The sequence below is a fragment of the Leptonychotes weddellii genome, chromosome 5 (genome assembly GCF_054177405.1).
Source record: "Leptonychotes weddellii isolate Sample4059 chromosome 5, ASM5417740v2, whole genome shotgun sequence".
Taxonomy (NCBI): domain Eukaryota; kingdom Metazoa; phylum Chordata; class Mammalia; order Carnivora; family Phocidae; genus Leptonychotes; species Leptonychotes weddellii.
In genome coordinates this window covers 21,493,076-21,518,820 of record NC_138373.1, presented here as the reverse complement: position 1 = coordinate 21,518,820, position 25,745 = coordinate 21,493,076, and the positions used below count along the sequence as shown (strand labels likewise).

The window sequence follows — 25,745 nt, the reverse complement described above, 5'->3', positions numbered from 1 at the left end:
CATTTGAACTGAGGTTTGAAGGATGAAAAATACATCTGCATGAAGATCTGTGGGAGTGTATTACGTGTGCATTTAGGCAGAAGTAACAACCATGAGGAGAGAGAGCACTTGAACTGTTCAAAGAATAGACAGGAAGCATGGCTGGAGCCTAGAAAATGAGAGGGAGAGAGGAAAAAGCAGAAGAGATCTGTGGGGCCAGAATTTTCCAGGCCTTGAAGGCATGGTAAAACAGACTGGATCTTATTCTAAAAGCGATAAAGATTCCATTATAGAGTTAAAACAGGTGGTGTTGCAAGCCTTCAAGACTATGGCTTTTTAAAAGATAATTTCAGCAACTTTATGGAATATGGATGGGTGTTGGGCAGGGAGGTACAGAATGGCAGTAGAAGCACACAATTCGGGAGACTTCCAGGGCTGAGAATGGTGGGAGGAGGTGGAGGGAAGTGGGTGGAGTCACATGGAAAGAAGTGGGTGGAGTCATGCGGAGATAAGTGGGGCATGTCACTGGATGGAAGGGGTGGAGTCAGTGCAAGTGGGTGGAGTCACACCAATTGGTGGAGTTACTTTTACGGTAGTAAACGAAGGGACTTGAGCATTATGCTAGCACGTTACTGCTTAAGAGAGTGGGTCACTTACTGAGATATAGAAGACTGGGGACATGTTTGGGGCTGGATCTCTTTCTTACTGTGTCAAAATGCAGCATAAATAAATCAGTCCCCACCCTGGGGACTCCAACCTAGTGGAGATGGTGTGTGCATAGTGGTTAAATGCAGTCTCTGGGGTGAGAGTGCCTAGGATCATATCTCAAGGGCTTCCTAACTTGTGTGATCCTGACAAGTTGCTTAACCTCTCTTTGCCTCAGTTTCCCCATATGTAAAATGGGGGTAATGAAAGTGAAGTTGTGAGAATCGCATGACTGAGCAGCATGCTGTAAATACTCATTAATTGTTGCAGTTATGGCTTTGCTTGCAACCCTGTATGAATTCCAGACCAAACGGCTCTTCTAAGGTAGCTCCAATCAGGAAAAAGGCAATGAGCAGAACAGGGCCAAAGACATTCAGGAGTTTTTAATCATCTAGCCTCCATCCACCACAATGATATATAATTTTTTTGGAGTAGATTCCCCTTAGAAAATGATGTCAGCATCTGGGAAATGGCTCTTGGCTTTGAAGAAGCTACAGTTCTTCCTTCACTTTTGGTTTCTTCCCTTGTTTTGGAGGTCCCTTTGGCTTAGCCACCTTCTCCTTCTCCTCCTCCTCCTCAGCTGTTTCCTTCTGTCCAGCTGGCTCTTCCAGCACAGTCACATTCTCTAGCTCAGGCAACTTCTGGTCAGGTAACTCTTCCTTGATAAAAGGTACCTTCTTTTCCTTAGGTAATGCCTCCTCTTCTGTCACTTCACTTTGCTCAACAGACAACAGCTATTCAAGAAAAGAAGGGAAGGAGGGAAGAAATAGGATAAAGAAATAAAGAGGCAAGAAATATGTGATAATTGTGATTGTAATTACCAAGCCTTCTTTTACGGGAAATGCCCAGAGAGAGGCACTTGGAGGATCCTCATAGATGCAAAGGCCCATTTGGCTTAGGTGAAGAAGTTCCCAACCATGGTTTTTCCCCTCCAGAAATAGGGCCTTTGGAAAACCCCATTCCTCCACTCGAAGGCCACACATGTGGCTGCCCCAGGTCTAGCTCCAGGGCTGGACGTGTGACCCAGGCCTCTCATGAAATCCCTATCCAGGACATTTGTTAGGACCACAAAGAAGTAGGTGCTTGCTTTCTTTTCTTTTTCTTTCTCTCTTTTTTTTTTTTTTTTTACAGAGAGAGGGAGGGAGAGAGAGACCACCACCCACAGCAGGGGGAGAGGCAGGCAGAGGGAGAAGTAGGCTCTCCGATGAGCAGGGAGCCCAAAGCGGGGCTCGATCCCAGGACCCTGGGATTATGACCCTAACAGAAGGCAGACACTTAGCCGACTGACCCACCCAGGCACCCCGGGTGCTTGCTTCCTAAGCTGGGAGGGTATTAGCTTAAAACTGTGGGGCCATCTTTGATCCTCCATGGGGAAGTGACTGCTTGGGAATAAAGCCAACATAGAGGAAAGCAGAGATGGATAGACAGAAAATGAGTTTGAGCTCCTGGATCCACCTGTGCTTGATGTTCTTACCAGTTATGTGGATGAAGTTCCCATTATTGCTTAAACCAAAGAGTATTGTTTCTGACATTTGCAACTGAAAGGGTCCTAACTAATATAGATGGCACCTTCCTACAGATGGCCTCACTGAGGCATGAATGGGATTGGGGATTCGGAGAGAGTGGGGATGGTTATCCCATCCATCAGGAAAATAATGCCAAAGAGCTGGATCCATCAAGACATCTGGTTACCAACTCGGGAACGGTGGACCCAGGGAAGCAGCCTTAGGAGACCTTACAGTCTTTCCGTCTGTTTCTAAAGTCTGCTATTTCTGCTTCCTTGTAGTAAGTGCCCTTGAAATAAAGTCATTCAGTATAGGTCATTGTTCACCCGTCGTCAGAGAGCTCCAGAGAACACAAGATTATGGGACTCTTGGCACACTCTTCCCTAGTTGTTTGAGTTCTTGATGATTCTTTGTGGAACAGAATAATCCTGGGTACTGCCGTTTTTGCCTTACCTCATCCTCATCCTCAATCCTGATCTTGATTTGACTTTCCAGGAAGTCAGAAAAGCCTATCAGGGTGTGTTCTCCTGTATACAGTACAGCCTAGGAAGAAAACAGAACAAGGTCAAAATGGTAGCTTCTTCCTGCAAAATATTCAGGGATTGCTACATAAGATAAATCCAGGGTCAAATTCCTAACAACCTGAGTACAATGAGCAGATTCCTTAGCCTCTCTGAGCCTCCATTAGCATGGCTCTAACATAAGGGTAATAAAAATTCCTCCATCATAGGTTCAGAGCACAGACCTCAGAGCCACACTGTCAGGGCTCAAACCCTGTGTAACCTCTCTATGACTCAGTTTCGCTATCTGGAATGTAAAGATGATAATATTACCTACGACATATGTTATTATGAGAATTTAATGAGTTACTATATGAAAAGCACTTAAAACAGTACCCGACTCACAGTGAGCACTACATATAGTTATTATTATTATTATGACTAGTTATTATTTTACAAAGCTTCTGATACATGATCATTGCTTAGCCATCCCTAGTTCCCTTTCATCTTTCAGTCTTTAAGAAGATTATGAAGCTGCTTACTGCCCACTGGTTGTCTACACTCCTTTTCAGATAATGGGAGATCTGTGACAGCTCCACCCTCTCAACCCAGCCTCATTTTCCACAACTCCCCCACGTGCATGTTTTGTACCAGAAGGATGGCCTCTCCTTCACAGGGCTGTGGCCACCCTTCTGCCCACCTCCTCATGCCTATTATACTTTCTGCCTATAGTTCACACCCCTCTGCTAATCTGATTTAAATCTTCAGCATTCTTTAAAATTCCATGTCTGCATGGAATATCTGTGCTCCAGAATCTGTCCCCTTCAATTCCAGTTGCAAGTGGAAGTGGGCCCACATCATGACTTCTCTTCCACTCTCAGTCATACTCTTCTTGGGGCAGGAACCTTTGCTTGCAGTGCTTTGATGGACACCCTTCCCCAGGTGCCAAAGCAGCACAGAGAGTATGTTCCATGACACTGGCAAAGCTTGGTGATTGTGATACTGGTATGTAAAAGACATTGACCTGTTTTTCTATCATGTGTTCTTCCTTCTTCTCGTAGCACCCCACCCCCAAGATTCACGTGGAGTTCCCCACCCCCATCTTATTCCATAGAGTCTGGGTAGAGCTCAGCCCCAGTACCAAAGGGAACCAGGCCTGACTTATCAAGACACCCACATCTTCCTGATAACAATGCCTGGGTCAGGGAAGAACAGCTGACCCAAGCTGGACCCAATTCTAGGAAGTCTTGGGACTTTGGGGGAAGCTAATGGAAAACACTCTTCAAATTGAACACGAGAGGATAATGGGGGCTGGAGCTGAGAATGAAGCTGATTTGGTAGAAGGCAGAGCTGGAGATCAGGAGAAACTGGGTCCATGATAATGACATAATGATATTTTCAGGTATGTGGGTCCCAAGAGCCCCTTACTTGTTGAGAGTCAGTGGGGAAGAGCCTGAAGAAGGGGTACCGGTCTAGGTACATCAGCTGAATGTCATTTGCCGTGATGTCCATCTTGGCAATGGTGACTGTCGAGTGGTTTTGATACTTTTTGCCCAATTCCTCCAACACTGGGAACAGTGCCTTACACTTTTCCGACCAGGGTGCATCTGGAAGAGAAGGGATGTTGTGCAAGCTCACACTAATAAAGACTGAAAGCCAGCGCTACCCCAGAAACACTGTCACCGTGTTCTACTAATGGTCCTGCTATTTTGCAAATTGTATTCCGTCTTTCTTTGAATAGTATATTACCTTATTTTACATTTCAACCACAGTACCTGGTCATTATTAAATAAATTAGAAAAAAAAATAATCTTGTCCCCGCTACCCAGCCACTAACACTTTGAGCATGCTGGGACATTTTCTTCTGTTTTTTTTTTTTTTTTTAAAGATTTTATTTATTTATTTGAGACAGAATGAGAGAGAGAGAGAGCACATGAGAGGGGGGAGGGTCAGAGGGAGAAGCAGGCTCCCTGCTGAGCAGGGAGCCCGATGCGGGACTCGATCCAGGGACTCCAGGATCATGACCTGAGCCGAAGGCAGTCGCTCAACTAACCGAGCCACCCAGGTGCCCTCTTCTGTTTTTTTTTTAACATGGCTTTCCACTCCAGTTGAAGGAAAAAACATTACACTAGACGATTCCTCATGTTCTGCCAGAAATCGTGTGTGTGTGTGTGTGTGTGTGTGAGAGAGAGAGAGAGAGAGAGAGCACAAGAGTTTTTCAACAGAGGTTAAGCACACAGCCCAAGGTCACCCAGGTAATTAAGCAGAGGAAGTAGGATTTGAGGTCAGGCTGCTTTGACTGGTGACCATTATACCACACTGCCTTTTAGCCTTTAGGGGCCATTCCTTTAGCTTTGAGTCAGGCCCAGGCACCCAGCCCTCTGGAGAGAATCGGGGACCAGCTCTAACCTTCCCTGCTCATCATCCCCTTAAAGTTTCTGGCTCTGTGGGAGGGGTGGCCTCAAGGGCCCCGACACTCTACATTTGGATGATCATCCCTCCATTTAGAAACCAAGTACTTCCATGACCATCTGTTCTCCCCACAGCTCCCTTGGAGCCGGATGGGCCTGGGTTGGAGCAGGAGGGGGCATAATGGTCGCAGTCCCAGGGGGCCAATCTGACAAGCCTACTTCCAAGAAAATGAGGCTCCTTTTGCCTTTTACCAGAACCAAATGGGCATTCTCCTAGCTCTGGTGTCAGTTAAGTATAGAAAAGCTGCCCTGCCTCTCACTTAAAGGCAACAGATCATGGTTATTCAACCACATGAACTTTAAACACCTCGCCCTGTAGATGAGAGTCCATTTCAATGAGATTTTTAAAGGCCTGCATGATGCAGTGCAGCCCTCAGGAAGGAATGACATCAGAGCTTGATTTGAACTTTTTGCCTTCAAGTTATTTACTGTGTGACTTGAGGTAAGGTAATTAATCTTTCCGAGGCTAAGTTCCTTGATTTGTATCATGGGGAAATACACTGGACCTTCCTAAGAGGCTTGTTTTGAGGAGGAAATAAGAGCAGGTGTGTACACAGCCAACTCATGCCTGGCTTAATGTCAGTGCTCGATAAATGGTAAAATACAAGAGATGTCTGAAGTAACTTCAGCATTATCCTTCTCTGTGTCTCAGGGTGGGAAAGAGGTCCCTGGCTATGACTCTCATGTGCAAATCAGAAACAGCAGAGAAAGGGCAATAGTTCTTAGGCAAGTACTGGAAATAATTACAACAATAGGAATAATAATAGCTGTTACTTATCAAGTACTTGCAATATGCCAGACACTGCTAAGCCCTTTACCTGCATGATTTGAGTCTCCGGCTTGGCCACACCAACTCAGGTAGGTTAAATATGGGCAGTTTGATAAGTTACATAAAGCCAGAACTGCCGTTCTTTACGGCAGTGACCAGCTGAGGCACTGGGGTTAGGCTGCCCAGGATCCAATCCCAATTGCAGCACTTACTTGCTGCCTGACTTTGGAAGTTTCTTCACCTCCCTGAGACTCTGTTTAGTCCTGTGCAAAGTGGGAGCAATAATAGTAGCTACTTTCAAAAGCATGTTGTGAGGATTAAATGAGATAAAGTATAGAATGGCTTAGCAAAAGGCCTGGTATACCATAGCATCGAATCATTGTTAGCCATCAGCATTATTATTGCTATAAAAGCCGCAGGACTGGATTATATGGAAGGTATGTTCCAAGAATTAGATTTTCGGGGAGAGTTGCATTGTAGCTGATAGCATCTTGATCCAAACTCTTTGGATGTTTGAAGACCATCCTTGGCATGATGCTTTGATAGATTTTGGAGATTTGGAGGCCCCAGAATTCAGGAGCAGCACTTGAAGAGTAATGTCTGGGCCATTGCCTTCTATGGCCTCGGCAGAGATACTTACAGAACATCACAAATACATCCCTTTCCTTGTCAAAGACCACTATGTTGAAGTTCTTCCCAACGAGCTGCTTAACTGGCCCCTGGTCCCAATATTTTGGAATGTCTTCACTGGATTGATGTTTCTAGGAAGCAAATTTGAGAGGTCTAACAGTCTCCAGAAAGGGGTTGGCATTTGGGGCTCTCTGCCCTGACAGGAAACAATGGAAAATTTTCTCTTGTTCTTATAACCATCTTGGGAAAGAGTTTGAAATGCTTGATGTCCAGACCGGATTATTCAGGGCAAATTGAGATCAGAGGGTTGGGGAGGAGGCAGGGCTTCAAACTGGGATGAATTCTAGAGTGGGGTTCATGTCTTCAACATCTTAACTGGTTTGTCCCTCCCTCCCCCCAAAATTTAGCTGTTCCCAATTACTCCCAGAATCAAACCCAAGATAATTTACATGACCTATAAAGCCTTTATCACACTTTGGCTCCTACCAGCCTCACCAAGCTCATTACCATTCTTTCCTTGCTTTCTTCAACCATACTGATCTTCTATTTACCCAAAGGGCTAGGCTTCTTCCACCTCAGGCTTTTGTTTATGCCATTCCTCTGCCTGGAGGGCCTTCCCCACTCCTCATTCCTGCTCTCTGTTCTTTATCCAGTTAACTCAGATTTACAATACTTCCCTCATCCCCACACCAGCCTCTAGAAGGGAAGATTCTTTCTGAGGGGGCATAAAGGAGGGTGGAGGCTGGGCATGGGAGATGGGAAATGATGGAAATTAGAAATGGGCCAGATCAGGCATGTGACATCTTGTAAGTCATGTGAAGTGTCATCTCTATTGCAAGAGCAGGGGAGGAGGAGACAGACACCTCCTGAGGTAGAGCTCCAGGTAGGTTTGTAGATGTGGTGATGGAAAATGAGGGGTCCCTGTCTTAATGATACATGGTCTTGTACTCAGCTGAGACTGGAATAGGAATGGGGTATGAGGACAAAGACTCGGAGATTCAGAGAATGAACACACTAAGAGAAATTTATACAGAAATGTCAGGACATTTTAGAGAGCCCATGGGAGGTTTGTGATTCTATGAGGCCAGCCTGCCTCATGGTGGTGTTCTTTTTCTCCAGCATTGGCCTGGAAGAAGTAGGGACATTAAGTCAGTTCAACCAGAGTTGTGGTTTTGCCTTGTAAATTCTACAGGGTGTAAAGAAGGTAGAAGGTGGATAAAGGAATAAGAAGTTAAGGGAATCATCAGCAGAGCTGTGAACCGTGGAATCCCAAGTTCATGAAGGAAGGCAGAAAAGAGATTGTGAAAGGGGATCAGGAGATTGGAGGCCATGAGAAGGGCAAAGAATTGTAGCAATGTGGATATTAGAAAAAAGAATTAAGAAGATGGGAAGCTTGAAATCAGATTTTCAGAGGGGCTGCCATCTCTAGTGTGTGGCCACAGAGCAGGTGGCTGGGATGGCATGGACACACCAATTATGAGAAAAGAGAGAGACCAGGGTTTTGGATACTGGCATCTCTGGAAATGATGGCAGAGAAGAGATGGAGGGCAAGTCTGCAATGAGGAACTTAAGTCCCCCGACAGTGAAAGGGACATGACTAGAGGACAGAAATGGAGGGAGGGAGCAGGCGATCTAAAGTCCAAATGCATGGGATCTGGGGTTTTGAAGGGAGGAGGAGGAGAAATGACATGGAAGATACCAGCCTCACCACCTGGCCTGTGATGATGTTGTGCATCAGAGAAAAAATGGCTTTCACTTGAGAAGGAGTATCTGTACAGGAATGGACAGAAGGTAATGGGAATCCTCAGAGGGAAGGTGACCAAATATTCTGATTTGCTTGGAAAGTTCCAATTTATTCCTGTTGTTCCAGAATACTTTTAAAGAATGCACCCCCCCCCATTAGTCTCAAAAGTGGTCCCATTTGGAAAATAAAAAATATGGTCATCTAATTCAGCAGGGTGACTGGGGGACATTATAAGTGCTACATAAACAGGAGATACTGTGTTATGTCTGATCCTTCTACAGCTTCTCCTCCCTTTTAGCAAAACAGGCTCCTTTCTAATCTCCCAATAAGAGGTACATGAAACCTTTGAGGCTAAATCCTGATTGCCTAATACCTCGCCACCCTATCTCCTCTCCCCAGAAATCTATCTATCCTTCAAAGGAAGGAGGAAAAGTGTCTTCTTTCAGAGAATGTTGGCCCTGGGAGCTCCTGCATTTCAGTTGGGAGTTCCTGCAAAGGAAATGCCTTTCAAAATAAAGAATTAATGGTGGAATTATAGGGTCAAGACAGGTCAAAAGTTGAAAAGATTGGAGATGGAGAGATATAGGTATTTCCCCACTTTGAACCATGAGATTCTGCCTCCCCATTCAGATGACCAAAGCCAGCAAAATTATGAAATTTTGAGGTTCTGAGTAAACTTTGTCTAAAAACAAACGTACCTTGGCACTTCTATTCAGGAAGCTGCGGCCAAATTTCTTGAGATTTTCATAGGTTATCTCCTCATAAGGCATTTTGTACCTTGCATCAGAGCTTAAGTTTAGGATTTGGACACATGGCATATTAACTTCTGTAATCCTGAAGTATTTGAAGATATTTCCGTTTCTGCGTTCATCTGCATCCACAAGGATGAAAAGTATCTACCAAATAAAATAAAACCTGAGTCTCTCTGGGATTGGAGGTCATCATGAAAAGGGTAAAGATTGAAATTAGCTAAGGAATCCCTTACTGAGGGAGAGAAACTTGGGAAACCTTGGGAGAGCACTAAGGGAATGCGAATAGCAGGGTCTATGGCTATTTGCATCTGAAAGACAGAACAAAGAGGCTCCTTTCCATCAGGCAGGGGCAGCCCTGTGCCCCAGGGCACAGACAGGGATTGGCCACCAGCCTGGTTTCACCATCCTTGTGCAGGGTACCATCCACACAACCACAGGAAGTCAGGAGGTGTCCTGAGCTTTCCTCAAGGTCCTTGGGCAAAACAGTAACTGACCCTCTCTATGCCTGTTTCCTTACCTGTAATGTGGTGATTATAAGAGTATCAACCTTATAGGGTCGCTGAGAGAATTAAACAGGACAATGTGTATAAAGGCTTGGTTCAGTAACTGGGAGGTAAAAATGCTCAGTACATGTCAGCTCATTATTATTCTAGATTATTCTTCTGTCAAGGAAATTCATGACTTCATTCACTCATCATTCAACAAATATTCGCAGAGTGCCTACTAGGCATTTTGCTAAGCACTGGGGATATAAACTGCCCAAGGCAGATAAGATCTGCCCTCATGGAGTTTATGTTCTAGTGGAAAAGACAGGCAACAAAGGAGTAAAAAATTAATAAATTCAGATAGCAATGAGTGTCAATTAGACAGTAAAACAGAGCACCATGATAGAGAATGACCATACAGGTGGAGTGAGGTCAGAGCCCGTTGTTAGGTAGGAAGGTCAGGAGTATCTGAGGAGGTGACATTTTAGCTGGGACCTGGGTGATGAGTTAACAAGTCAGGGGAACATGAATCAGGCAGTGGAAACTGTCAGTGCTTAGAATCTGCATCCACAGATTCTAAGGAAAGACCAGTGTGGCTTCAGCACCATGAGGGAGAGTCAAGGGAGACAAAGTTAGAGATGTGTGAGATGAGATCAGAGCTCCAGTAAGGAGGCTGGCTTTTATCTGAATAAGATGGAAGACCAGGGGCGCCTGGGTGGCTCAGTTGGTTAAGCCACTGCCTTCGGCTCAGGTCCTGGAGTCCCGGGATCGAGTCCCGCATTGGGCTCCCTGTTCAGCGGGGAGCCTGCTTCGCCCTCTGACCCTCCCCCCTCTCATGCTCTATCTCATTCTCTCTCTTAAAATAAATAAATAAAATCTTTAAAAAAAAAAAAAAAAGATGGAAGACCACTAAAGAATAGTGAGAGCCAGAAAGTGCTATGATAATTTTTAAAAGATGACTCTGGTTGCAGAGAAGAAGCAAGAGGGGAAGCAGGGAGGCCCCAGCAAACACTGATACTCTCAGGTCATTCATCTGTCAAAATATTAAGGGCCCTATTATGTGCCCAATGCTCTTCCCTCTGCTGTGGAGTGGAAAACAAAGCAAAGCATTAGAACCGTCCTTGTATACTTTCAACTAATATTGACTAGCCATGAACAAGATAAGATATGGGGGAATGACCTGTCTGAATAATATTCATCCATTTATCTTTGGCTCTAAAATTGATTACAATCAAATGGCATTCAGGAAGGTAGATAGTTGGGGTAAAGGCTATTTTAGAACCTTATCTCACAATGTATGCGCAAACAAACTCCACCTAGATTAAAGAGTTAAATAAAAAAATAATAATTTGGAAGAAATATGTCTACATATTGACTACTATAAGAGAAATAGACGGAAGCAATCAGATCATGATCAGCTGAATTACATCAAAAATTTAAAATTGAATAAACCAGGAAATTTATTTACAAGAGGTATTTCTGTAATTGGAACAAACTCCCTGGAGAATAGTGTGGTGGGATGTAGCACGAACATTAACTATGTTCACACCCTAGTGGCTTTACTGTGTGTTTATTTTGGGTTTCAAAGTTTTTAATTGTTTCATTTGAATTTTAGAGTAATTTTCATCAAAAGGAAAATAATCTGCCATTACTGTACTTTTTACAAAAAATAAAGAGAAAAGTGAAGTAAATTCCCCCCATAGTCCAGGTGGTGGTACATATAGGATAGGTATGGTGCTTGAGAAAAACAGATTTGTTTCTAATGATGATAGCACTGTTCACTGTACATTTGCTCATTGCTTTACCTGTGACACCTCTACTTCTTCCATGAAGTTCTCCATTTTACACTGAAACTCAGTGGCTAAGAAACTCACAAACAAAATGGCTTCTAAGAGGAAGAGAATTTGAACCAGGTCTGTGCAATGCTAAAGCCTTTTGTCTCAGCAGTTACTTATCAGACAACCTGTGCTGCTTCACACCTGCAGGCTGTTCAGACTCCTTGACCTCAGGCAGGGGTGTTCTCGCCTCCCCCTCACGTCCAGGCCAAAGACCACCCATACTACAGCCCCTCACTCCTGCTAGAGCATCGTCCATCAAGAAAGCAGCCAAACTATCCATGTTCCCATAGTAGACTTTTCAAAAAGATGAGGAAAGGGGCGCTTGGGTGGCTCAGTTGTTAAGCGTCTGCCTTCGGCTCAGGTCATGATCCCAGGGTCCTGGGATCAGCCCCGCATCAGGCTCCCTGCTCAGTGAGAAGCCTGCTTCTCCCTCTCCCACTCCCCCTGCTTGTGTTCCCTGTCTCGCTGTGTCTCTCTCTGTCAAATAAATAAGATCTTAAAAAACAAACAAAAAACCCAAAGAGATGAGGAAAGAAGAAGCATAGGTATGGCAAAAAAAAAGGAAGAGACACTGGGCAGGAAGAAGGGAGGAAGCCTGGTTGAAAATTAAGTAGGAAATAATATGTAGCATCAATATGCAAATAAGGAAACTGGTATGCAAATGGATATACAAATCATCCTGGGCTCAATTTACAATCAGCAGGGCAGGCAAATGACATTAGCGTCTGTGGGTCCTGGATACCCATCCAACAAGGGCAATAGCACTTTCCACAAACCTTGTTTGTAAATTCCTTTGATGCCAACTTATAATGCTGCATTATCATACCAAATGACTCCGAGCTTTTGGAGGCGAAGAGCAGCATGTGATTCAGGATGTGCAATTCATAAATCAGGTCCTTGTTCTGAAATTACCAGGGAAACAGGTCATCCATGCACACAGCTGCCCCACCCTACCCTTCTCCCAGGGACCCTTTGGCTCACTGACCTCGGTGTTGTATTCAATAACAAAATCTGTGAGGTGCTCTTTTATGACTTGATTGAGGACATGTTTGTTGGTAATGTCATTAATAAGCTCCTCGCGTTTCACAATTTTTCCCTTGGACAAAAGGAGAAAAGTATTGGAGGGTAGTAGCTTCCATAATGTAGACACTTAATAAATATAAATAGCACAATTTTCCCCGTGGACAAAAGGAGAACACCATAGTGACGAGTGTAATCCATAATCTAGGTACTTGGTAAATATGAACAGCCTGGCGGATTAGCCTGTGAGTGAAATATGGGTCTGTGGCAGCTGTGAAAATCTCCAATCTACAAAGCAGGGAGTATGGTCAATGGGTAGCCAGTTGCTTCGTTTTGAAATCCATCCAAATAGTTGTGCTGATGCAGTTTCTTACACACTGCTCCTAACCAATGACCCTGTGTCAGTGATACTAAGGCAAGCCCATTTCTGGGAGATGCAGGACTTCTCTGGTAGGTGACGTTGACCAGCTTTCTTAGAACTTCTCTGCAGGCAGGGGACCTTCCTTCCTTCCAAAGGGTCAGAACTACATAGTGGCCGGATGAGTCTCCCCCAGCTCCCTCTGTTTCCTTTCACAGGCATTCCCCCTAATCTTTTGCATGTCTAATCCTGCTTAATGACTGCTTCTCAGAAGGACTGGGATTAACACAGGAAAGGAAATAATTCTCTGTAGCTCGGGATCAAAATCTGTGGGGGAAGGAGAACAAAGACGTAGCTCTCTCCGGCTGATTTCTCCCTATGCTGTCTGTTTCTCTTCACCTTCACAGAGCCTACCCTCTAGTCCAAACCTCTTTCCTGGACTCCTGCAAAATCTGCCTAATGGTCTTCCAGTTTCTCCCCTTGTTTCCCTCCAACCTACCCCCCACCTTTAGCCAGAGTGATGCTCTTAGAAAGCAACTCATGTCATTGTCTTGCTCAAATACTTCATAGCCCCTGTTGTCCTTTGGACAAAGCTGAAACTCTTTTCTGGTCATGACAATAGTCTGATAATGTTAATCCGACTTATGGAGAGCTCATATTGTACCAACCACAGTTCTAAATATGTTATATGCAAGAACTCATTTAATCCTCATAATATTCCACTGAGTTATGAATCATTATTTCTCGCATTATACAGTTGAGGACATCAAGGCACAGAAAAGTGAAGTGACTTGCCCAAGGTTGCTAAGTGAGTGAGAGGGGGAGCCAAGATTCCAACCCAGTGGTCTGACTCTAGAGCTCATGCTCTTAACCATTAAAATAGACTGACTCTGTCCTAAGTGCATTTTTCAAGTTTGCTCTTTGGTTTTTGATATTGTGATGAGGTTTATTCTGTGGAACTTTTAACTTTTTATGTGGTCCAAATTTATCAGTATTTCTTTTCATAGTTTCTGGGGTTTTTGTCATGCTTTATAAAAGGACTTTCCAGCTCCAAGTTTAGAAAGCAAAGTCCCCTGTTGTTTCTTTGTTATATTTTTAAATCGGAAATCAGTCTTCGATTCAACTCTGTGGAAGGAGGATATATCGATTTAGCTTTATTTTTTTTTTCTAGATCGCTACCCAATCCTCTCAACACTAGTCATTGAATAACATATTTTCCCTACTGATCTAAAATATCATCTTTATCATATACTAGATTTCCATATGTATTTGGATCTCCTTTGGGACTCTATGCTGTCCCATTCCCAGACACAAATCAGGTTAATTTATTCTCAACTTAAAACCTTGTAATTAATTCTAAGAGCCCAAGTAAAAATGAAGTGGTTCACAGTCTTAAGCAGGTCTGGGTATCACTTTACCCACCTCCTATGTGGCCCTGGGCAAGTAACCTAACCTCTCTAAGCCATATCTATAAATAACATGATTATTGTAAGGATTTGGCTTTGTGTGGTGAGGGGAGTAAGGCATGTTCCAGGAACCAGCCTACAGTTTCTAGAGTACACTGTTCAATAGAACTTTCTGTGATGATGGAAATGCTCTGTAAATCTATGCTGTCCAGTATAGTAGCCACTATCCACATGTAGCTAGTTTGATTGAGGAGCTAAAATGTTAATTTAATTAGTTTTAATGTAAATAGTCATATGTGACTAGTAGCTGCCCTATTAGACAGCTCGGATGATCTGTTCTCAGATCCCAGAGAGGGAGAGAAGAAGTGTAATAGAGGCTAGACTGAGGAAGGCCTTGTGGGCCTTGTTAGGGACTTGAGTCTTTATCCTAAGAATAATAGGAAGCCATTAAAGGGCTTTTGGTGGGAAGGAGGTAGGTGGCCATCACTTTTGAATTTTGGAAAGATTACTCTTTAGGGGATAAGAGAGAATGTGGTAGACCAGTTGGGTAGATGTTGCATTAAGCTATGGGAGATGATGGTCACTTGACTTAGGATGGTAGCAGGAGAAATAGACTCAAGGGATAGTTTGGATTTAAAACCAACAGGTTTGGGGTGATGGACTGGTTGTGAAGGATGGAGAAGAGGGAGGGGTTAGAATAATGCCTGGGTATTCTGGCTTTGCTCAGATGGGACATTGGAGAAATGATGATACCATTCATTGAGAGAAAAAGAAAAAATACTGAAAGAGGATTTGGAGGGGAGGTTATGATGTTAGGCTTGGTCATGTTGAGACATCTGGTAATGGATATGAAAGTCTGGAGATAGAGCAGTCTGGCTGGAAATGGGAGATTTGTAAGTCATGGGTGTATGGGTGGTAATTGCTGATGGAGGGTGGGTGAGAGAGCAGGGACCAGAAGAAAACACAGGGCAGAGGACTGAGCCTTAATGAATGGCATTTACTGGTTCAGAAAAGGAGGAGGAGCTAACAATGGAAGATGTCTAGAAAGGCCAGAGAAACTCTGGGAGACTGTGATCTCACAAAAGCTGCCTAGTCCAATGCCACTTAGCTCACAAGTGGCAGAACCAGAATTTGTACCCAAAGCCTGTAGATACATGCATAGTCCACTGTTTTGAGCTGGAGACCCTTCACTAGCAATAAAATCCAAGTCTTACCTTTTTGAACACCAGAACACTGTCAAGGATGACGTGGAAACGTCCAATAGCATTGCTAATTGATATCACTCCAAACGTTAGTTCTGGGAAGTCTTTGATCATATCATAGAACAACTCTGCTACTTCGTCCTCTAAATCCTGTTTGGGGAAGGATGTTTGGTGAGGTTTTGGTAGAAAGCAAAACGTCTGGCTTATTTAAGGTCAAGGTGGAAATGGTGACCAATTTATCTCCTCACCTTTCCAAGTTCTAGGGTTTTCCTGGGTTCCCTAAGTCCCCTTTCATGAATGTTACATACTCAGAATACTTCTGTGGCTATGACTAAAGCCAAAATAGGCAAATCCACAGAGATTAATGAAAAGAATTGATAAATCCAACTTTTTCCAAGTATCTAGAGTAAGGCTGTTCTAACACACAGGTTGAGACTTTTAAACATTTATTCCTTAATTGCTTTCAGAAAAGGCAGCTGGTTTGACCACATGGATCACCAAATATAAACTTGGTATCAAGATATGGCTGTAGTCACAGCCTTCATTCTATAACTTGAAAGAAAATTGGGGCTGTCAGAAAGTGAGATGAGACAGAAAGAGGTACATACACTCCCTGTGTAAAAATATAATGCCAAAGTTCTGACTTCCGCTGGGGGAAGGGAGGAGCCGTCCAAGTTACAGGAAATGAGTAAAGATATATAAGAAACTCATTCTCCACAAGGAAAAGCGATTTGCAAATTATTTATTATTCAGCGATATTTTAAATGGACCTCCACAAGATCAGTTATACTATCAAAACCAATTTAATAAACGTCAATCTCCTCTCCTCTCTCTGCATTCCTGTCCACCTTTCTGGTTAGCTTCTCCTACCACGTCACCTTCCATTCTTTCCTTCTTCATTTTAACACTGCATTTACTTGGAAAACCAGCTCATTGGAAAAGGAAGAATGGGTATGGTATTAACCCAAATGGAAGACCTCTCCTTACCCCACCCCCACCCAGACACAGGACTCCTCACCAGTCAAAAAGCCACCTCCCACCTCTTGACCCCAGTACCTGGAAGAAGCCAATGATGACCAAAGGCCTAGATTTCACAAACTCTACCACCTGCTGGGTGTTATTGAACAAAAATGCTTTCTGGCTAATTTGTCTTCTCAGCCAAACGACCAAGGCAGTAGATTCAACCACTCCTAGAGAGAGAGAGACAGTTAAATGGATCCCATAGCAGTTTCCTCTTGAATTGGACCAAGGCCTGTTTTCTCCAAGTTTAATGAGCAGAAGCCTCTGGTCTTGGGTTCCCACCCATTGAAGGCCAAGGTCAGTCCTTCCACTCCTTCCCGCTCCAGCCCTAAGGCATGAACATTAACAGCAGCAGCTAATTTCACGGACCACTTACCAAGGACAAGGCATTGTGCTAAGCCATTTGCATATATTACATCCCTGCAACAACCCTACCCTATGGGATATTCTTATTCTCCCCATTTTGCAGATGAGGAAATTGAGGTTAGACTTGCCAATAGCCACCCACTAGTGAACCTCGGAATTAAACCCAGAAGGAAGCATGCTCAGTCTTCTTATCTACCCCTTCCAAAGTGACAGGAAGGTGGATTTATTTTAAAAAATATAAATGGATGAAATGTAAATAAAAATACCAGCTAGCTCTGTGACCTTGGGGAAATTCCATTATCGCCTGTTATTATCCTGCTTCCAGTTCCTCAGCTGAGATGCAGATGTCCACTAAGGTCATAGATCCTGACTTCCATTTCTCAGCTATCATATGGGAGGTGCCAAGCACACAAAAATCTTAGCTTTTAAAATTGGGAAACATATACCATATCTGGGGAGATGTAACAGTGTGCTAGAATTACATTAGGCTACAGATGGACATGTGTTTGTTAGGATCATCAATTCCACATGATGGTAGATAATATAAAATATTATTTTCTATCAAAGACTGCTATAGAATAGAATGGAGGATTTAAACTGAATTTTTGAGATAAAGCAATGTTTATTGTGAGTAGCTTTGGACTACATCTATAGGACTTTATTCCTTCATTCATCATTCATTCCTTCACTCATTCACTCATTTGACAAATATGTACTGAGTACCTATTATGTTATCAAGTACTGTGCTTGGTCCTGGGGATATAATGGTGAGCAGAAGCAAACACAGTCCCACTGTTTTGCAGCTCTCATTCTTTTGAGTAGGACAGTTGTCAAGTAATTACACAAACAAGTATATAATCACACCCAAAGTAAGTATCCAAAAGCAAAGTTCAATGAGCCTGTAGCAAAGATACGTGACCTAGACTGTGAAGTCAAGGAGGGCTTCCTGGAGGAGATCATTTATGAGCTGAGTACTGAAGGATGCATAGGAGTTAATAAGTAGGCAACAATAAGAAGAACGGAATTGAAGAAGGAAGGAGAGCGAAAGGCTTCCAGTGAGAGCAAGCAGCCTGTGCAGGACAAATTGCTGCATGGGGCTTGATGAATGAGAGTGGGTAAATCGACTGCAAAGGACTCTATTTTCAGTGTCTTTGCTTACACTTCCTAAGAACTTAATAAGGCCATTTAAAAAACTTATAATGAGGGTGCCTGGGTGGCTCAGTCATTAAGCGTCTGCCTTCGGCTCAGGTCATGATCCCAGGGTCCTGGGATCGAGTCCCACATCGGGCTCCCTGCTCGGCAGGAAGCCTGCTTCTCCCTCTCCCACTCCCCCTGCTTGTGTTCCCTCTCTTGCTGTGTCTCTCTCTGTCAAATAAATAAATAAAATCTTTAAAAAAAAAAAAAAACTTATAATGAGGGGTGCCTGGGTGACTCACTTAGTTAAGTGTCTGCCTTCAGCTCAGGTCATGACCCCAGGACCCTGGGATCGAGCCCCACATTGTGCTCCCTGCTCAGTGGGGAGTCTGCTTCTCCCTCTGCCTGCCGCTCCTCCTGCTTGTGCTCGCTCTCTCTCTCACTCTCGCTCTCTATCTCAAATAAATAAATAAATAAAATCTTTTAAAAATAAAAAACTTACAATGAAGTATATTTGCATACAGAAAGGTGTACAAATTATAATGTATAGTTTGGTGAATTTTTGCAGAATGAACACACCTGAGTACCAACCAGATCAAGAGAGACCATTACCAGGCTCTTAGAAGTCCCATTGTGCCCCCTGCCAGCCCCTCACCCACCCCTACCTGAGTGTAACCACTCTTCTGACTTCTAACAGCAGGCATTAGTCTGCCTGCTCTTGAACTTCACATAAGTGGAATCACACAGTATGTGTTTTGGGGTCTGGCTTTGTTACGTTTGTGAGATTCATCCATATTGTTGCATGTGCTGTGTAGCATTCTGTCGTGTGAATATTCTATAATTTACTTATCCATCCTCTGTTGGTGAGCATTTGGGTTGTTTCCAGTTTGGGACTATTAAGAATTAATTTTCGTGCACGTTGCATGAAACGTCTCTGGGGGCACGTTGGATGCATTTCTGTTGGGTACATGCCCAGGAGTAGAATTTCTGGTCATAGGGGATGCTGCATTCAGCTTTAGTAGATACCGATCAGGCCATCTTAAAAGCCACAATGAGTCAGGCCCATAGAAGTTCATAGAAGGATGATGTCCTGGCCTCAAGGGACAGAGAGGGGTGGGGGAAGCTTCATGCCACCCCCAGACCACAGCACTCCACCCTGCTGCAGTCCCCCTCTCCTCCTGGATTCATCCCCAAAGCTGAGTTTCTATTTTCAGTGTTCCCAGCCATCTTTCAGGAAGAAACAAGCACATAGCAGGGAAACAGTTTCTCTTATAGGCATTTGAAAAAAAATTATGTTATAAGTGTTCTGGAAGGAACAGGTTCCAAAGTCCTGAAAATACTAAAAAAGGTGAACAAAACTCCTCCAAATGCATTTGAATTTCAGGTCATCAGAACCATCACTCTGATCTCATTTTGTGCCACTTCTCCTGTGGTCCACAATGCAGCCACACCCCCATCCTCCAGCACACCGGGCTTTGGTGTCCGCCAGTCCCTCTGCCTGAGCTACCTTTTCCTCAGCGGTCAGGGCAACTCCTCTGGCTTATTTAGTTTGAGGTTTGGACTTTTCTTACCACCACCACCCCCCTCCCATCAATCCTATCATTCTCTAGTTTATGACCTGTTGCATTTTCTTCACTGAATCTTTTTCTGAAATTATGATTTTTGGCTAGCTTGTTCACTAGCTCCTGTAATGTGTGGCTCATACTAGGTGCTCAAGAAATAATTATAGGATGAATGAGGTGGATGAATCATATCATAAGCTGGCTTGAAGGAACTTGATCTTGGGCCATCTTCTCTGGGATGTCTGAGCTCTCTTTGCCCCTCTGAACCCCGTGGGGCTGAGGTAGCTCTGAATTTGACAAATAATTTGTTCCTGAATGCCTGCAGATTGGTCACTGCCCCTGTTGGGCAGGTGTCTCCCCTGGCACTTGGCTCTGAGCCAGAGGACGCGGTAACAACTGAGGTGTGAACGCTATGTCAATGATTGACTGGGGCTGTCTCTCCACTGCATATTTCCAAGCACAAGCTGGGAATGCATCATTAACTGAGGCCCTGGAGCCAACCTGAGTTTCCCTCCCTCCAGAGAGAGGGGCATGACCAAGTTTCCCATCATCAATCCTTGGGAGACTAGAGGAGAATCAGAACTCTAGCTTGACCCAACAAGGACTAAACCCTACTTGCCTCCTGGGAAGGTTTTCATAAAAGCTGGTGCAGGGGACCAGTAAAGCTCTGTCGCCCCTCTTAGCTCAGGGAAGCCCTGTCAAGTTGGCAGAACTGGCATTATTCATCCTGTTTAGGAAATGAGAAATTGGAAGGCTGGCTCAAATTCTCATAACTAGTGTTTGTCCTAAATCCAGGCCCTGGCTCCCTCCCAGCACCCCATTGCCTCTCTCCCTGGTTGGAGGTAACACTGAAGGGGAGGAGGGATGGGCAAGCCTAGTAGAAATATGGGCTGGTTCCTTACCCCAAGTCTGCCTGCAGTGGGTCCTTGCAATTCCATCCCATTCAAACTCAAAAACTATTCATGAAGAACCTAAGTGTTCCAGGCACTGCACAAGGGTCAGAAAACTAATAGTTTGATAATAACAAGAGCCACTTTGGCCATTTATTTTGAGTGCAGCACAACGTAGAGCAGGGGTTGGTCAATGACAGCCCATGGGCCAATTTTGACCTGACAGTTGACCTTATAAATAAAGTTTTATTGACACCCATTGGTTTATGTGGGACTGCTTTTCCACTGTATCAGCAGAGTTAAGTAGTTGGGAAAGAGATTGCTTGGCCTTAAGCCCTAAAATATTTATTATCTGGCCCTTTGCAGAAAACACTTGTGGGTCGCAGTGCTTATTAGCTGGGGGGCCTCGAGGAAGTTGTTCCATCTCTCTCTGCAGGTTCCCATCTGTAAAAGCACCTGCCACGCTGGGTTGTTGTGACATATGTAAAGGGGCCCAGAAGAGTGATGGAGCACAGTGAATGGTTCAGATCCGTGTCAGGGCTTGTGCCTTACAGACTGGTTTCACCTCGTCAGTAACCCTAGGAGGGAGATACTTCCACCATCTCCATTTCACAGAGGAGAAAAATAAGATTTGACAAGAGGGAAGCGATGGTCCTTCCTTCAGGCGTGTGGTAAGGATATAAAGCCAGGTGGTGTCTGCCAGTTTGGGCAGCCTCTTCTGAGGACCCAGGAGAAGAAGTGACATTGGCTCCTGCCCTGTGCTCTTGCTAGACAACGAAGAACAGAATCAGTTCTGTGAAATGAGGGCCTTGAGGGGGAAGCATAGGTGCTGTGGGACTCCAGAGGAGGGCTGGCACCCTGATCCAGGCAGTCAAAGGGGACTTGCTGGAGGAGGCGGTGATGCAGCTTTCCTGCATTGCAGAGGTGGTCCCGGGCACTGGCTCCTACCAAAAGGGGCTCAGACAGTCTGGAAGTTGCCACATTGTCACCTTTATTGCCTCAAAGATGAGTCAGACCTCACGTCCCCTCCCCCCCTCCGCCCCCAGGCCACCATTGTCCCACAAGCCCCTTGGGAGCCACTGCACTGCCTGGTTTTGTACGTAATCCGCCTTGAAGTTGGCACTTTTGCGGCTCCTTCCCCTGCAAGTCTGGCCTGTGTCTCATGCCCCCTTGTGTCCACTGTGAGAACTGCAGCCCCTGCAGGTGGTAGCTCTCTCTGGACCCTTTAGTTTTTGCAACAAAACTCAAACAGGCTTATTGCAGACTTGCTAAATGCTAAACCCTGCAAAAGACTATCTCAGTTTCCTGATTCAATCATTCACACATATAATGGGAACATTCTACTAGCATAGAACAGGTTGTAATAGGCACATCGGCATTTGTCAGTTTCGTTCCATCCGTGCATCAGTTTTACACACATTTATGCATTTGTATACCTAGCATTTTTAAAAATTAGGACCTACCATGTGCCACACTGAGTCACATAATTCTTCAAGCATTCTTGACACCGAGATAGGGCCTGACACAGGGTAGTTTCTCAATAAAAGCATTGAATAAGTGAATGAATGAGTTAATGAATGAAATGGATGATGATAAAGCTCAAGTGTTTGGTAGTCACCCTGTCCCAGATCTGTTTCATCATCTCCCAGTGTCCCTTTTCTTGGCCTGCGACCCTGTCAAAACCATTCTAAAGTAGAAGATCGGGGCAGGAGGTAGGAGGTGGAGTTAGGAACTCACTCTCTGGTCTCTGGCAGTTTGTGAGGCATACATCTCACTATCCCACCTCATGGTGTTTCTGAGGCCCACCAACTGAGACGCAAGCTGTGGTGGAGGCAGCTGCGTGTTCACCAAAATTTTATTTTCCTTATGGACACAGATCAGGGCCATATTGCTCAGCCTTTCAGTTGAGTGGGGCCATGTAACAGAATTTTGGTCATTGGAATGAGATGTGATGTTTGCCACTTCCAAGCCTGGGTCATGAGCACCACCAGTGGCGATCCTCTACCTCCTTGACCCAACTGCTGGCTAGATACAGAGAAAATGGCAGGGGGCTCAGAGGCCCTAAGGGAAGGTAGAGCCACAAGCTGGAAGGAACCTGGGTCCTTGAAAGATTGTATGGAGCTGAGCCACCCACCTCCACCCTCTGGCTGCCAGCTGGGCTCTACATGAGCAAGAAATAAACTCGTAATTCTGTTACACCACTGAAATGCTGGTGTTTGTGTTTCCAGAGCTAGCACTGCCTTGACACACAGGGGCTGTTACCTTTGCAACTGATGGGTTCCGACCTGTTGCCCTCAAAAAACAGCTTCAACTCTGGGGCCTTCTTAACGTCAAACTCCTTCTGAAGTTCCTTCTCCACCGTGATGTCCACTTTGCCAAAGCCGAGCCCGTTCTTGCCTTTGCCCACGACTTCCACAGCTTTGCCCAGTTCCTCAGCCAGGTTCCTGGATTGCTTGGAGGATGGGTTGTCTGAAAGAGCCAGTATAAATCAGAACTTGGTAGAGCCTCTCCCGCTCCCCATCTCCCGAGAAGGAGGCTGGGTTTCACCCTCTTAGCTCCCGGGCCTTCTTCGTGCTCTGCTGTACTAGGTAGATTCTCAGAAATGTGGCAGGATGGGAGGCACATGTTTCATGAAATTTGCCATTTGGGAGGCACATCAGGGTTCTTTGGGCTCAGGAACACTGGAAGCAATACAACTTTGGGCAACTCACTCCAACTCTGTGAGTCCCACTTTCCTCATGGGTAAAATGAGAAAAATAGTATCGACTATCCCATAGAGTTCTCAGCCAAGTAAGACTTATTTAACAATCAGTTATACAGTGCTTATTAATTTCTAAGACTTTCCATGGATTGAGCCATCTAATCCTCTTAGCACCCCTATGGGGTAGGTATGGTTATTATCTCAATTTTATAGATGAGGAAACTGATGGGAAGGCAAATGTCCTACTTGCCCAGGGTCCTGTGGCAGTGAGAGATAATAGCCAGGATCTGGAACCACTCAATCGGCTCTCTACCCAGCACTGGTGTGTCAAACCTTCAGCACAGTGCCTGGCACATGATAAGGACATAATGCATTCTTATTACTGCTGTTATTATTATTGTACAATTTCTATGGTCAGAAGTCAGAGGAGAAAGAATGAGGGAGTATGCGCGCCATCTGGTGGAAAGTTCCGGAGTTACAGGCCAAATTGAGCCACTCCCGTTACCCTGTAGCATGAATACATGAGGGGACTCTCAAGTAAGGAAGGTCAGGTGTGAGAAGCGGTTACGATGCCCCCCCACTGTGAGCCTGCCCCCCCCTTGGGGTAACTGGTGTCAAAGAGACCTCACACAGTCGATTAGGATTCATTGGCCCCTCATATTGCTGGGCAGTGAGGTGGGGTTACAAGTGGGGAGCCCCTATCTGGAAAACGGCCTCAGGGAGCTGGCGTGGGATTCCTGGCCTAAATGAGAGAGGACTAAAAGGCACTCACATTTGCCTTCCTTCTTCCTGATAACACTGAGAGATTGCAGGCCCCTCACCGCCCTGATGTCTGCAGCAGGTGGGCCAAGCCAGGGCCAGGGGTCACTGATTCCCTTTCAAGTCAGAACGCATGCCCTGTGCCAGTCCCCACCCCTCCGCCCTGTCCATCTGGAGTGCACTTGGAGAAGGTTCAAATCACTTCCCCTTCCTGGGCAATTTCCAAGTTCCAACAGAGAGGGCTTTTGTAAAGCAAAAGCCAGAAAGCCAGCTCCAGGACAGCTGGTACATGCCCCACTGCCAGTCAGCACACCTGCTCCTGCGATGGAGCCCAAAAGTGAATGATTGTTTTCATTAAATTCCCAATCAATGCACAGGAAGTGGGACTTTTTGCCTCCCCACCACCTGCTTTGTCACCATCATTGTCTTTGATACCGCCGACCCATCACCGCCAGCAGCTGCTGGCCCGGTGCCCCTGCTCCAGCCGTCAGGCCTCTCCCCGGGCTTCCTTGTGGATCTGGCCCTGCTGGCTCAGGGGGTGGCTGATTGACATGGTGTCCAAATCTGAGTCTCTAAGGGAAGCAGCTCCGGGCAAGAAAAACACATGGAATGATTGTCTAAATGGTGGAGCTTGAAGAGGTCCCACACACAGCCCAGTGCTCCTGGGTATCTGGAATGGACGTGAGAGAAACAGTCTGTGATAACAGGAATGCTGGGCTCCTAAAGCTAGCTGGATAGGATCTAACGATAATAGTAATGGCGATTTATCCACGCATCCGTCCATCCATCCATCCATTCATCCGATCATTCATCATTCATTCGACAAATCTTTTCTAGGATCTGCCACGTGCCAGACACGGTTCTGGGTACTGGGGATTTAACAATCAATGGACAAAAATCCCTGCTCTTGTTGGAGAGGACAGAAAGTGAACAAGTATATGCTATCTTAGATGCTAAGTGCTACGGAGACAAAAGAAGCAGAGCTGGGTGTTAAGAGTGTCAGGGGGATTGAGTTTAAGTAGGGAGGCTGAAGGAAGCCTCACCAAGAAGAAACATTTTAATAAAGACTGAAGGAGGTGAGGGAGCAGGTTATGTGGGTATGTGGAGGAAGAGAGTTTCCAGGCAGGGGAACCATAAGTGCAAAGGCCCCCGAGGTGGGAGTATGTGCAGCATGTTTGAGGAATGACAAGAAGTGGAGCAGAATGAGGGGCCTGGGGGTCAGATGACATAGGGCCTTGTCGGCCACTGAATAGATTTTGGTCCCTCTCTGAGGAGTGTGGAAAGATACTGGAGGGTTTGGGGCAGAGTTAGATATGATCCTACTTACTTTTTTTTTTTAAAGATTTTATTCATTTTTTGACAGAGAGAGACACAGTGAGAGAGGGGACACAAGCAGGGGGAGTGGGAGAGGGAGAAGCAGACTTCCTGCAGAGCAGGGAGCCCGATGCGGGGCTCGATCCCAGGACCCTGGGATCATGACCTGAGCCGAAGGCAGACGCTTAACGACTGAGCCACCCAGGTGCCCCGATCCTACTTACTTTTTAACTGGACTGTACTAAATGTTACATGAACATTAGACCAAAGGGGAAAGAGAGTGGATCCCGGGAGACCAGTTGGAGACCTCTGTAATAATCCAGGTGAGAGATGGTAATGGCTTGAGCCAGGGTAGTGGCAGTGGAGGGAGAGAAGTGGTCAGGGTCTGAGAGATTTTGAAGGAAGAGATGACTGGTGATAGATTGGCTAGATGGGAGGAGATGATAGATTGGATGGGGAGTATGAATGAATGAGAGGAGTCAAGGATGACTCTGAGGTCTTGACCGGAGCAGCTGGGCAGTGAGGTGATGGTGATGATGGTGCTGGTGACAGTAATGATAACAAGGTAACAACAATGACAAGTTAGTGAGCACTTACTGTGCCAACCCCGTTGCCATCCTGGTTAATCCTCAGAA

The 25,745-nt window shown here is 45.1% G+C and overlaps 1 protein-coding gene across 3 annotated transcripts in view; it reads right to left on the bottom strand.

Annotated features, from left to right (window-relative positions):
* Positions 1-1,060: 1,060 nt before the first annotated feature.
* PDILT (protein disulfide isomerase like, testis expressed) overlaps positions 1,061-25,745 on the bottom strand; it is a 45,494-nt gene continuing 20,809 nt past the window's right edge. For 2 of the 3 annotated variants that reach the window (XM_081819881.1, XM_081819882.1), the window contains exons 3-12: positions 22,599-22,805; positions 16,421-16,554; positions 15,377-15,514; positions 12,364-12,474; positions 12,155-12,280; positions 9,002-9,199; positions 6,570-6,690; positions 4,118-4,296; positions 2,643-2,732; positions 1,061-1,418 (exon numbers count right to left, since the gene is read on the bottom strand). In XM_081819881.1, coding sequence (XP_081676007.1) covers positions 1,176-1,418; positions 2,643-2,732; positions 4,118-4,296; positions 6,570-6,690; positions 9,002-9,199; positions 12,155-12,280; positions 12,364-12,474; positions 15,377-15,514; positions 16,421-16,554; positions 22,599-22,805 — 1,547 coding nt within the window. In that variant the 3' untranslated portion in view covers positions 1,061-1,175. Of the gene's footprint in view, positions 1,419-2,642; positions 2,733-4,117; positions 4,297-6,569; positions 6,691-9,001; positions 9,200-12,154; positions 12,281-12,363; positions 12,475-15,376; positions 15,515-16,420; positions 16,555-22,598; positions 22,806-25,745 lie in introns of those variants that run through there. The other variant, XR_014145322.1, reaches the window with a different exon arrangement.